Source organism: Pholcus phalangioides, unplaced genomic scaffold (genome assembly GCF_987345545.1).
Source record: "Pholcus phalangioides strain wild (caught in Gottingen) unplaced genomic scaffold, Ppha-v1.0 ptg000002l_1, whole genome shotgun sequence".
NCBI classification, from domain to species: Eukaryota; Metazoa; Arthropoda; class Arachnida; order Araneae; family Pholcidae; genus Pholcus; species Pholcus phalangioides.
Window position 1 is genome coordinate 1,985,050 of NW_028301595.1, and position 13,490 is coordinate 1,998,539.

Sequence of the window (13,490 nt, forward strand, 5' to 3'; positions counted from 1 at the left end):
AGCAATGAAGTCCGTCAATTAGGGAGAATGAAGCCATGCCATACTCATCTCGTCAGTTTGTTTCTCAATATTTTACAATAGTATTAATACCGTAAACAAGGAGGACTAAAACCATGCCAACAGGGGCGTTCGAGAGTTTTAGGCTAATGGGTGCTCTTCACTGGAGTTTTACGTAGGTACTTTGATTCTTTTATTAATTCTGAGGGTACTCTGTCGCGTGATAGAAAATGTTACCCCCGCCTCCGATGCCATTGCGTGCCAAATGTGCTGAGCGCGGTTTCATTTTGTCTTTCTTCATTTCACGAGAGCAATAATGCCGTAAACTAGGAAGAAGGAAATCGTGCCAATTGTGTGCCAAATTAGTTCTTATGAACCTTTTAACGTGAATCGATAAGTACCAGCTTTAGTTATCGTTCAGTCTAGCTCAGGGGGTTTTAAGCTAACAGTCGCAATCTAAACTTGGGCCGCATGGGCTTCCGAGAGAGAGAGGGGGGGGGGGACATTTAAATCCACTAACAGCCAGATGTTCTAGAACTAGGGGTCCCGACCTAGACTTGATTCGCAGCGGCTTCCGAGATGGGTCGTACAAATCGACCAACAGCCAGGGGCTCTTGAGCTATGAGTTCCGATCGAGAATTGATTGAGATAGGGGGTTCCTGGATGACTTGTACAAGTCCACTTGGAGTCCTGCTGTTATAAATGCACTTATTGCGTCACTGGTTTCACTAATTTCGTAAAACAAACCGTTCCATGGGTCTCAAAGCTGAACTTGTTGCTGATTTTCGGTCGCGGCAGAAAAATTTTAAAAGCTCTTGGTCTAGAGAGAGAGAGAGAGCTGGTATTGAAATTGTTGTTCTTGCGGAACCTCGTTACTTCTAGTGGAGGCAGGGATGTTCTAGCCAATGCCATAAATAAAAATTTGCATACCCCAAGAGAGAGACGATAAGTTAGTGGTTTTATAGCAGCTGCTACTAATAACGAATAGCACAAGCGGAGTTATAAACTGTGACGGGGGGAAGAGTTAATTCTCGAGAATGGCTCTCATTATCGCCAATTGCCACAATTTGCCAGCAGGTGGCCATTCGCTCAGTTATTAAGCTATGTTTTATGGCCTCGCGGAGGGGGATTCGGGATCAAGTTCCTTGACCGATAGCGTTTATTTATTAGCTTATGATCCAATCGAAAACACGGAAAGCGAGTGAGCGTGCAGCATATCGGAAAAACGGGAAAATATTAATTTCTCCTGGCATTCTCTACGATAACTTGTCAGCTCCAATAATCTCTCGAACCCTTTTGAACAATCTAGGGACTGTTATAGGGGTTTACGATCATAGCTGAAGGATGAAATAAATGCTTCAAAAGTAAATAGTCTTTTTCAGGTTTGTCCACCCCAGAACAGCCAATTCCATGGTCCTCACAAATTCACTCCCGTATCTTCTGATGAAAACTTGAACGAAATTTAAGAGCCGGGCTCATCTGACTTCACCCGATTGACAGACGGACTTAACTTGAAAACTACAACGGGATCAAACTTGAAAATTAAGGAACTATCTGAAAGTGAAAATTAAGGAACCGGACTAAATTAAGAAAGTGGATTTGACTTGAAAAGTAAAAAACTGGATCAAAAATTGAAAACTAAGAAACTTCAAAACATCTTAATAAAAACTTCAAAATTAAAAAACTGGTCTGAAACTGTAAAATTAAGAAATTTGACAATCAAGGAACTGGACCAATTGAAAATTAAGAAACTAGACTACACTTCAAAATTAAAAACTGGACTGAACTCAAAAATTAAGAGACTGGACCGAACTTGAAAATTAGAAACGTGGAATTAACTAAAAAATAAAGACAGTGAACTCACCTGAAAGCCAAGGATCCACCCGTTATAAGCACAATGACGAATATCGAACAAACCAAAATGATTCGCCAATCTGAAAAATACAATGATGTAATGCACATCAATAATGTAGGCGAGTTTCACGACGTATATACTATTTAATATGAACAATAATTAATCTAATAAAGATCCAACGATGTTCATAATAATTAATTTTGTCTTAATGAAATAATCAAGCTTTTTGTCGTCTTCGAGTAACGATATTATCAGGTGATTAATTTATGGATGAGTTCCTTCGATCATTTCTGGAAAATGCAATTTTCCGAACTGATGTATATGCATTTATACATGCATGCAATAAAATGTAAAAATCGCTTCGATTGATTATTTTTAGCTGTTGTTTACGATGTTGAAAAGATTTAAATAATGATTATTCGTGTCGAATTACGACGCTTTTGCACGCTTATAAAAGGAATTTTGAACTGCCGTCAAAGTGTTTGCAATTTGATCTGGTCGTGAATATTTTTCCACCGAAATATTTTTATGAAAAATTTGTAACAGATGTAGTGTGAAATTTGAAAACAGTCTTTGTGTTTTAGAAACGATCCATTTTTTGCCTAATTAAAAAGTTTTTGTTCCGACATGAAACAGTTTTTTAAAAAACCATAATTGCATTTATATAGTTCAAAATGACTTTACTGTTGAAGGTAGAAAGGAAATTTTTATTGTTGTTACTAAAAGCATTTCTCACACAGCCCGAGAAAATTTCCGCATAATTGAAATAACTTACTTTAACACGAAACACTTTATACAGATATAAAACACAAAATCATAAGCTACAACAGGCTAATTTCCCAACAAAGTGGCTGGAAAAAAATGGAAAGGGTAAAACAATTGAGGATATATAAGAAAAATATAAATATATATGTGCAATGCCTACTGGGTTGTGGGATAAATAAAATAAAATAAATAAAAAAAATATATGTATAATGAAGAAATAACATTAGAAAAAAGTCATAAAAATATGGTTGTTACAGCCTAAATATAACAACCTAAAGTTAGGAACTGTTCAGAAATACATATACATACATAATAAATGTTGAAAAAATAAATTACTGTCTCCAAATTTACCATTTATGTTTTTGCCATTCAACCGGTCTGTAAATTATTCTCCCTATTTATTTATTTTTTGTCAGTCCGCAAATAAGTACTCTTTTTTATTCATTTTCTGCTGGTCCGCGACTTTTATTCTTCCTTTTCATCTTTTGCCGGTCTGCAAATTATTTTCCCCGAATTATTTTTCCTTTTTTATCATTTTTTTTTAATAATTTATTTTTCAATGGTCCGTAAACTATTTAAATAACCGGCCGGTCTGCGATATCGTTCAAAAATTTTCACTGGTCCGCAGGTATAAAAATGATGAAGAACACGGCTATAATGAATAACAATTTCGACAAGACCAGAATAAATCCTTCTTTAATTAAAAACAATCTCTAAATAACTCCAGCAACAACTGAAGATAATTTGTACAAAAGCAAAAATAACTCGCTTTTTAACCAAAAGTGTTTGCCTAAACATTACCAAAGCGTTTTACCTAACCAAAATAATTCTTGCTATAACCAAGAAACTTTTTTTATATATATATAAAACCAAAACCATTTCCCCACTAGAAAAATAACTTTTACTATAACCTCATGCTCTTCTTTTTGGTATATTACGCACTAAAAACATTTTATAGAACCACAAAAAGAGAGAAAAAAAACTTTTAATACAACCGAAAGCAGCTTAACCATAATGAAAGACCATTTTTCACATAAATTGAAAGAACTTGTTAATGAAGCCAAAATAATTTTTGTTTATGGAATATTTTCCATATCCTCTATTATTTGTGTAATTTATCAATTTCTATAACAGAAATATTTCTATTTGTATTTGAATGAGACTTGTTTAAATATAACATTCATCGATCGATTAGTTTGCAGTTGAATTGCCTTTTGTCCGGAAACAATTTCACGTTCAATCAAGCATCAATAGAAGATCATTATTCAAGAAAAATTGTTTGTTCGACGACATATTGTTGTTCCAATTTTTTTCCCTTCGTTAAAATCGATTTCCTTCAACTTATTATCGAATAATGATTTGAAAATAATCTCCTGTCACTTTTAATTGGATTTTTAGTTGCTTTTTTTTAAAATAAATGATTCACTCATTCGGAAAATTTTTGCATTATTTTCTCATTCTTGAATCAAATTATTTAAAAAATCAAATCTTATTATTCTCAGTGATTTCATCTGAAAAGCCAATTTAGATTTCATTTTTAAATAGGGGAATTCAACGAACTAATTAGCATTCCAAAATAAGTTAACTGATTCGTAAAAATTCTATGTACGAACTTTTCTGAAATGATTTTCTACCAATTTCCTTCTATAATTTGATTATTATGAGTGATTTCGTTGAAATATTTGATTTAAGTTACACCATCTCTCATTATTTTTCAATAAACAGTTTTTAAAACTTTTTAATAAATTTTCTAAAATTCTTTATTATTTATATATGTTACTGCCAAAACCCGAAGTTGCCCAATTCGATACGAGGCCAGCCCAGTTGACTCGGCTAATGCCCGAAATTCGGGCATATTATGGCTAATGGTAAATCATAATTACAAAAAAATACGCCAACGCGGCGATGACAACGAATTGTAGGGACCGATATAGGGATCGATATATGGGGCCGGCCAAAGCCCGGCAGAAGAACGAATTTCGGACATTTGCCGGGTCAACTGGGCTAGCCCCGTCGCGAATGGGCCAACTTCGGGCTTTGGCAGTGATATATACATTATTTTTTTATTTTTTCGTAAATAATTTTAAGATTATTGTAAGATTTACATACATTACTTCAATTTTCAGTACTTTTCTGCAACTTTTCAATAAATAAATATTTTAAGACTTTTTTCTAAGATTTATATACAGTGTTTTAATTCCTATAATTATTTGGAATATTTTAATAAATAAATATAAGATTTTTTTTAATTTATACATATCGCTTCAATTTCCCAAAATTTTCATAAAATATTTTTGTTTTCATGTTTATTAATAAATTTTTTATAATAAATACTTTCTTACAAATACTCAAACGTGAAATTTCAATATATATATTTCATGAAAAATAATTTAATTTGAATATTTCACAATTTTTCAAGAATTTGAATATAATTTCACATTTATAGGTTTTTAAACTGTAGTTATAATATATTTGAGTTTTAAAAATCTTAAAATGGAATAATAATATTGAAGTAAGAAAACAATCACAAAATTATTTTGTATACAAGAAAATTAGATATGGAATTTTTTTTTTTTTGATGTTTTCAATTTTTTTTAGAAATTATAATAATCTCCCAAATTAAAATTAAAAAAAATTGTTTGTAAATTTGCTAATATTTTAACTTTAATGAGTATTTGTATTTTATTTCAATTTTTATTCATTATTACTTCAAAGTTTTAATTTTTGATTTTTTATGTGGGAATCTGTTTTTAGAAGTTTCTTGAATTTTTTTTAAGTATTTTTGTGATTTCCTACCTTTTTCAGAAATTGAATTCCATGAATTTTTGTAATATTATGTGCACGTAAATTTAATTGGAAAACGGAAAATAAGTTTCTATGTATCATTATTTATTAATTTTATTCATCATAGGTTATCATATGAATATAACATAATTTAATTTATTTTCTTGAAAAAAACTTTCTTCACTCGCAAAAAAAAAACTAAATCAATCCAATAAATAGAAAGTTTTTTGTCGAATAGTAATTTTACAGTCGAATAGTAATTTTTCTTCAAATTTCAAATATTCTTTTGATATATTTTTTTTTATTAGTTTCGTTTTATTAGAAAATAATGATAGAAAAGAAAAATTTCCGACAGACATGTCAAAATTTCAAATTCTAATTAAAAGATAACACGAAGAAACGGGATACGGACAGAAAAAAAAAATTCATTAAAGTTATATCCAGGATTATTACGAATAACCTGGAGCGAATTTTGTAAACTGATGCTTTTCCAATAAAAAAATTTTTCCCTAAAACAAATTTATTGAGTTATATTATTTTTTACAGTTCTAAGCTATATGGGACATTCTCACGAAATTGGGGGGAAAAAATGAAAAACTTATCAAAAATGAATGTCTCAACGAAAAAATCCAAATGAATTATAGTCATGAGCGAAGAGTTTTTAAATTTCAGGTGAAAGAAATTTATTTAAGTTTAACCATGTTAAGAGATAGCAAATGTGACGTGACATTTTGTCTATTTCAGCACTAATTTGTCATTTATGCTAAACATTCACAGCATATTCCGTGAAAAATTTTTGTTACTCATCTTCAATTTGGACAAGCACTGATAAGCTGAAATTTAGTTTTTGACAATTCGATTTTCAATTTTTTTCTCGTTCTCTTCTTTTTCCCGTTAATTTTAAGAAGACAAATGAATTTCTAATTTGCCTTTGTTGCGCTAGAGCGCGAGTAGCAGTTTCAAAGCAAAGCTTTTAGATCAGGGGTCTTCAACCTTTCGAATATGGCGGGCCAAATTGAAATTCCCCACGAAGCCCGCGGGCCACTAACTCATGGGATTTAGTGTCATCCAAAGCGTAGTAAAGACGCTTTGGATGCTTTAGACGCTTATAATTTAATATTATTATTAATACGCTTTGGTGTCAAGAGTTAAACAAGGACTGAAAAAGTTGAAGACTTTTATTTATTCTGAAATAACTTCTTTTATTAATTACACTCATTTTGTGTGTGATTAGTTCTGGAATAAATTTTTTCTCAAATTATGAGAAAGTTTTTGATTAATCACTGATTAAATTAATTTATTCTGAAATTAATTTTAATCTGAAATCCTGATTCTTTTTATTTCACTTTTGGCGCAATTCCAAAAAATTATTTTCTTTCTCAATCTACCTTGAAATAATTTTTTTTCAATAATTATGCTCTTTTGTGAAATAATTAATGCGCAATTTCTATCGGAAATTATGAAATTATTTCTCTTATTCATTTACAAGTTATTTTTTTTTTAAAAATTCTCAAATTATTTTTTCAAAATTTCTAAAATGATTTTTTTCAAAAATTCAAAAATTATTTTTTTTTTCAGTATTTCTGAATTTTTATCAATTTTTTCCGCAAATTTTTTTTTATTTTTTTTAGTAGTTATTTCTTTCATCAGAATTCCGAAATTATTTTTTTTTTATAGTTTTCTAGAATTTATCGTTTTTCAATGTTTTCAACAATTTTCTGAAAATGATCGTCGGGCAACAGCAAAAAATTAGAGAACCAAATGTAGCCCGCGGGCCATCCGTTGAAGACCCCTGCTTTAGACCAAGGGTGCTCACTGCTCAACCTCTTGGAAGTGTGGAAGAACACTTCATTGGTTTAGAGACGTGTCGAGGGCCACTTGTTATCAAAAAAATGTTCCACGTGACATTTGAGTCATCTAGAAATGTGCCTCGAGCCACTCAGGTGATCCTAAAGTGTGCCGCGAGTAAGTCATGAGATCTGTGTGCCGCCGGCCACTTGAGTGATGTTGAAATGTATCGCAGGCAGATTCTGTTATCTGAAAATGCGATAAGAGCCACTTGAATGATCTATAAAAATGAAACGGACCGCTTAAGTGAACTGTTCTTGTGTCGTGGGCTGCTTTCCCACTAAGCGGCAATTAGAAATCATTAAACCCCCCCAAAATGTCATATATATATATTTTTTTTAAAAATAAAATAGGCTTTCTTCCGATTTTCAGCAGATGCTAGCTAGTGTAGGGAAAGGTTCCCATATTGAGAAATCATTTGTACAAATTATCTGGGCTTGTCAATGTTAAAATAAGAGGCATTTATGGAGGCGAGATATCTTGTCATTACCGTTCAAAGAGTCAAGAGATCTGTCAGTGTACTGCTCAGCCACTCAAATGATCTCGAAGCGAGGCGCGGGACACTCGAGTGATCTGAAAATGTGTCGTCAGCCACTTGAGTAATCTGCAAATATACCACGTGCTACTCCAGTGAACTGGAGGTATTCTCCGCAGGTTGCTTTAGTGATCTGGATATCCGTCGTTGGCAGCTAAAATGATCCAGAAATGTGCCGCGGATAACTGCTTGTATGTAAATTGACCACGGGCCACTTGAGTAATTTTATAATGTTAGGTGGGCCACTTGAGTGGTTTGGTTAACTGTCTCGGGCCACATCAAATGACTCCGAGGGCCGCATTTGGTTTACCGCTGGATATGGGTCGAGCAGGTACGCTTTAGATCAGTGATTCCCAACGTGGGCGTTAACGCCCCCTTGGGAGCGATGGAAAGTTCCGGGGGGGGGGCGGTAGAAGCTACGGGTGTAACATAGAATCTAATTGGTTAGATTGAATTGGGGATCGAAGGGAAAAAACATTTCTGAAGAAGAGGGACGATGGGACAAAAAAAGAGGTTTTGAAACAATGATTTACTAGATCAGCGGTCCTCAACCTTCTTCGACTCGCGGAGCCCTTTAAGTAAAAAAATTCTATGGCGGGACCCCGTAGGCGAATTTTTTAATTATTCATCGAAGTTACTTATTTATTTTTACTATTTAAAAATATTTATAATTATTTTTTTAAATTTTACTTTTTTTTTTCTTTTCCTCGAGCCACCGCGAGCCCCTGAAGAGTGCACAAGGAGCCCCAAGGGTTCCGCGGAGCACTGGTTGAGAACCGCTGCTTTAGTTGAAACACTGATGTTGCAGCCAAAAGAAATCTGGATTTTTTAAATTTTTATCCTCCCTAACATATGATCAAACCTTCCTTCTGGTTACCTAATGCCAGGATGAAGCCATTTTTGCATGTTGTGCAACACTGATCAAAAACTAAGCGTGTAGAAAAAACAACTAGCTTTTCAGAAATAATAGAAGCCTCAGACCTGAAATATGTGGTAAAGTGAAAATAATTTTCAATTACATGTTTTTGGGGGCCGTTCCAGTATTACGTCATCATCGATGGGGGGGTTTCCGATTTTCTGACTTTTGATGACAAGGGGGAGGGGGAGGTTTGGATAATGCTTACGTCATCAACCACCCTTTATGAAAATATGAAATATTTTTTACTGGCATCTTACTCGGTGCGCCAAAAACGAGAAAAACCTTTCGATAGTTTGTGGGTACTTGAAATGACATTCTCCACTATTGACAAGTGGCCTACAGAGCCACTTTAGTGATCTGGAAATGTGTCCGTGCCGCTTAAGTGTCCTGGAACTGTGCCACGCATCACTTAAATAATCTGAGAATGTGCCGCGGGTAACCTAAGTGATGTAGAACCGCACTCTGAGGCCACTTAAGTGATTTAAAACGTCACATGTCACTCTAAATGAGTCACGGATCGCTTATGTGTTCTGGAACTGTGTCCCGGGACACTTAAGCTATCTGTAAATGTGCCGCTTAGTTCATTTTTACAAAATTAGGTTCGAGGAGGGCAGGCCGTATCAGATAACCCCAGGGCCATATTTTGTCCGCGGGCCGAGGGCGTTATCCGATTTATCATTATATGGCTTAAAGGGTGGGTTGCGATGAATTTATTAAAGGTAAATTTAGAGTTCATAGCGTTCAAAAAACATTGAAATTAACAGAAATTGATTATAACAACATATAAAGGTATTGTCTTCCGAAATTTCAAATTAAAAAATATATTTTTGATCGCGCGAGGGGGCTCGAGGCCCCCTATGCCCCCCTCCCCCCCGTGCACGTCTCTGATCCCACCAATACACTTTAGGATTCGGAGGGGCAGAGCTGATGACGAAATTTTGCTGACAAGGGGGGGATCAAAAATAGCTAAAAATTTGCTTGCGTAATACTTGAACGACCCCTTAAAAAAACAATAGCGTGGAGGAAAGCTATTTAATGAAAAACAATTATCAATTATTTATGATAAATAATTATCGGTTGTTGTTGATATTTAAGATAACACAGTCAATGGCTATATTTTTCTTTACCTTTCGGTAAAAATTTATATTACTGTAGGCCCTACATTTACCTGTGGTAACCGATATCTTTGAAATGCCATTAAAGGGAGTTGATAACATGGTGAAAAACTATTCTACAAGGCCGGAATTACACTGTAAAAGTTTCATAAAAGTTCATTTATAAAACTTGAAAAATGCAACAAATAAGGTTATTGTTTGCATTTGCTCGAATGTAACCGATAACCTTAGAGTTTAAATTTTTCAAGTTTTATAAATAAGCTTTTATGAAACTTCCATAATGTAATCCCGGCCTAATAGAAATGCCATTAAAAGCACTATTTAACCATTGATTTATTTCAAATTTTTTACGCATGTTCTTGATTGTACGCACTATCCTACGCTGGTATAAAGGTTCCAGACCACTGCTGGATGAAGGGTCTCCTCTAATTTTTCGACTTTGCGATATCTGAGATTCTTTTGCTGTCTACTTTCCTCCAGCCACTTTTCGGATTTCGTCGATCCTTTTTGTTTGAGAGCGCCTTCTCGGACGTTTAAACCCACTGGGAGGTACCACGATCCAGAATGCTTGTGGTCCATCTGTTGTCCTGTCTTCTAGCAATATGCACAGCCCATTTCCATTTTAAACATCCAATTCTTCCCATGATTTTTCTGTCTCTTCTTGTGAGTTTGAAAGAACTTGGGAATGACCAAAATAGTGACCTATTTGTGGAAGCATGTGAATTACCAAAACGATGACCTACAGAGCGAGAGACTAGTTCAGCGACGGGAGAGCACGTGCAAGCATGTGAATGACCAAAATAGTTACCTAGAGAGTATGAAAGCATGTGAATTACCAAAAAAGAGTGATCTAGAACATGTGCCAGAGTGTGAATGACCAAAAGCGTTACTTAGAGCGTGTGTAAGCATGTGAATGACCGTAAGAATGACCTAGGACCTAGAGCAGCGATTCTCAACCTTTTTTGACTAGCGGAGCCCTTTCAGTATATAATTTCTGTGGCGGAGTCCTGTTTGACTCCAGGAGCCCTTTTTGCATATAATTTTTATGGCGGGCCCTTGTAGATCTTTTTTTTTTTATTCATCTACCAAATTTACTGATTTACTTTATTTTCCTCGAGTCGCCGGTTGAGAACCCCTGACCTAGAGCATGTGTGAACGTGTAAATGATCGAAACAGTGACGCAGCAAGGAAGTAATCAAAAGAGTGACTTAGAGCGTGTGCAAGTATTTGAGTGACCAAAACAGAGTGCAAGCATATTAATGACTAAATGAGTGACTTAAAGAGTGTGTGAGCAGGGGAGTGACCAAAAGAGCAACTTAGAAACACAGGTGTACTTGCAGGAGTGGAGCGGAGGCCAAGCGGATTATTGCACAGGGTGGCGAATTCGAGGAAAGAGTAGTCAATAAAATTAGACTAGAATGGAGGGAAGTGCGTCAAAATTCGTATAGCGAAATTCGCCAAAATTCATAAATGCGCTTCTGGACACAGCCATCGGGGCGAGAATTGCATCTTTAGTAACACATACTTGGAAAAAATCACTCTCTTGATGTGATATAAATTCCTAAACCAACGATACATTTTTATTATCACTTAAAGCATTTATTATGCTTGAAACTGACCTTAAAATTACACGATATCAAGTAAAAAAAAAAAGATGAATTTGATTTATTTTTTAACAAAACTCAACGTTTTACCTGGTTTATAAACACAATGCTCGTTAAAAAACCCACATTTTGGCTCGTCTAATGGCGCCTCGCCCCCGATCCATTCGATTTTCTTCTTAAGTTTAAGTATCTGAAAGAAAAACACATGAGAGAAACAATAAATTTATAGACAGTACATAATATGCGTCACGGTAAATGTGATAAATAGGTAATTATTCGTTATCACTGATAGTTATGCATAATCACCCGTCGTTCAATATATTTCACTGCATTTATCACTTTTACCGGTGATTATGAATAATTCCTAAATGGATTTGGTGAGTTGGATAAATATGGAAGACAAATCCCCATGTTGCAGAAATATCATTTTACGGCAACGACTCAACAGTTTTACCGTTGTGATGACGTATATTTCGCCATAAAAATTAAATTAAATTGAAATAAGTGTGAAGAAAAATAAACTGTTTTTTTCACATTCATGTTGGCTTTCGTAGTATTTATGAACATGTGCAAACATAACCAACATTACCGATCGAGTTCATCGACGACGTTTGAGAATAACGCCCGGAAAATTTAAATGAGTGATTGACGATTCATCATGTTTACCGATAAGAGATGGGGATTTTACATAATCACTGGTGAAAGCGGTAAATACCATGATATTTGTCAAACTTACCAAAATGGTCTATGGTTTATGTATAATAACCAGTTATCTATCAATTGATTGTGTGTTTGTGTGTGTGTCTTCTCTATACAAATCTACAATTTTAGATCGATCGTCACCAAATTTTGCATATATACCAAGTGGGACCCGACTTGAACGATATGCTTCTTTAAAAGTTCATCAAAGCAGGACAAATGCCCGAAATGGGCAAAAAACTGTCGGGCAACAATGGTTTTGAGGCCTCAAAAATCACTTTCGGAATGTTTATTTTAGTTACCGTGATACCCTAGCAACGCGTTTCAGACATACTGTATGGCTTTACAATGGTTTGTAACTTCTTTAATGCTGCCAGTGTGTGTATGTATAATAGTTTATGCCTTTATAATGGTTTGCCACTTTTTCAATCCTACGAGCAATGAGTTTTTTGAATAGACGTCATAAGTATCATCAGTATCACTTTGAGGGTCAGGCAAAGGATGATCCCCCCCATAGAAATCAGTGTTGAAATTGCCGATTTTACTGTAGAAATGCTGAAATTTAGTGGGGATTTCCTACCACATCAATAATTTTAAAAATTGTATTGAATTCTCGATTTTTGAAATATTGAGTTTGCTTAGAGATATACGAAGCCCAGGAGATTAAATAGGAAGTAATTAGCTCCGGACCTACTTTTGAGTTGGATATCCATGGAATAACATTGATTTAAACTTTTTATTTATATCTTCTCAAGCATGAAAATTAATGTCTTCGTATTGTCTTTTGATATTCACATGCATCAATCCATACAGTTCGGGATGTTTTAAAATTAATTATGGGCCTACTTATATTATGGTACTTATATCCGTAAAGTACATCGATGAAATTCCACAGCTTTAATTAAGCATTTTTGGAAGCAGAAACAGGTAGAGATGGATAACTTGAAGTTCAGGGTGGGGGAAGGGAATCGAAATACCTAGCGCCCCTAGAAAAAGGAAAAAGAAAATTTCATTTCTACGTTTCTTTTAAATCTAGATTTATTTCTTTTGTGAGTCGCGCAGGAAGTCGCCATATTGGTTAACGTGGACACGGTTTGTGTGTCCCTCTAAGAAACAGGGAGATATCACGTGGAACAAAAAGCCTCATTGAAGAAAACCCGGGCAGCGCACGGTATTATAGCTAGTTATTTATAATAACGGATTTATCATGTTTACCGAGTAACATTATAAGGGGGGGGGGGTTCATAGCAAATAGGGGAGCTTATAGCATTTTAATGGTGAACCGTAAATCCTAGAGCAATACTTCCAATTAAAAAAAGTTCCCAAGTAACGTATAGTATTTAGATATGTCATTCGTGTTGCGAGGGGG

At 34.5% G+C, this 13,490-nt stretch overlaps 1 protein-coding gene across 2 annotated transcripts in view; it reads right to left on the reverse strand.

The window, feature by feature from the left end:
• LOC149089052 (guanylate cyclase 32E-like) overlaps positions 1–13,490 on the reverse strand; it is a 270,710-nt gene that overhangs the window by 36,543 nt on the left and 220,677 nt on the right. For both annotated transcript variants that reach the window (XM_089236936.1, XM_089236943.1), the window contains 2 exons: positions 11,513–11,612; positions 1,862–1,931 (listed from right to left, as the gene is read on the reverse strand). In XM_089236936.1, the coding sequence (XP_089093062.1) occupies positions 1,862–1,931; positions 11,513–11,612 (170 nt within the window). The remainder of the gene's footprint in view (positions 1–1,861; positions 1,932–11,512; positions 11,613–13,490) is intronic.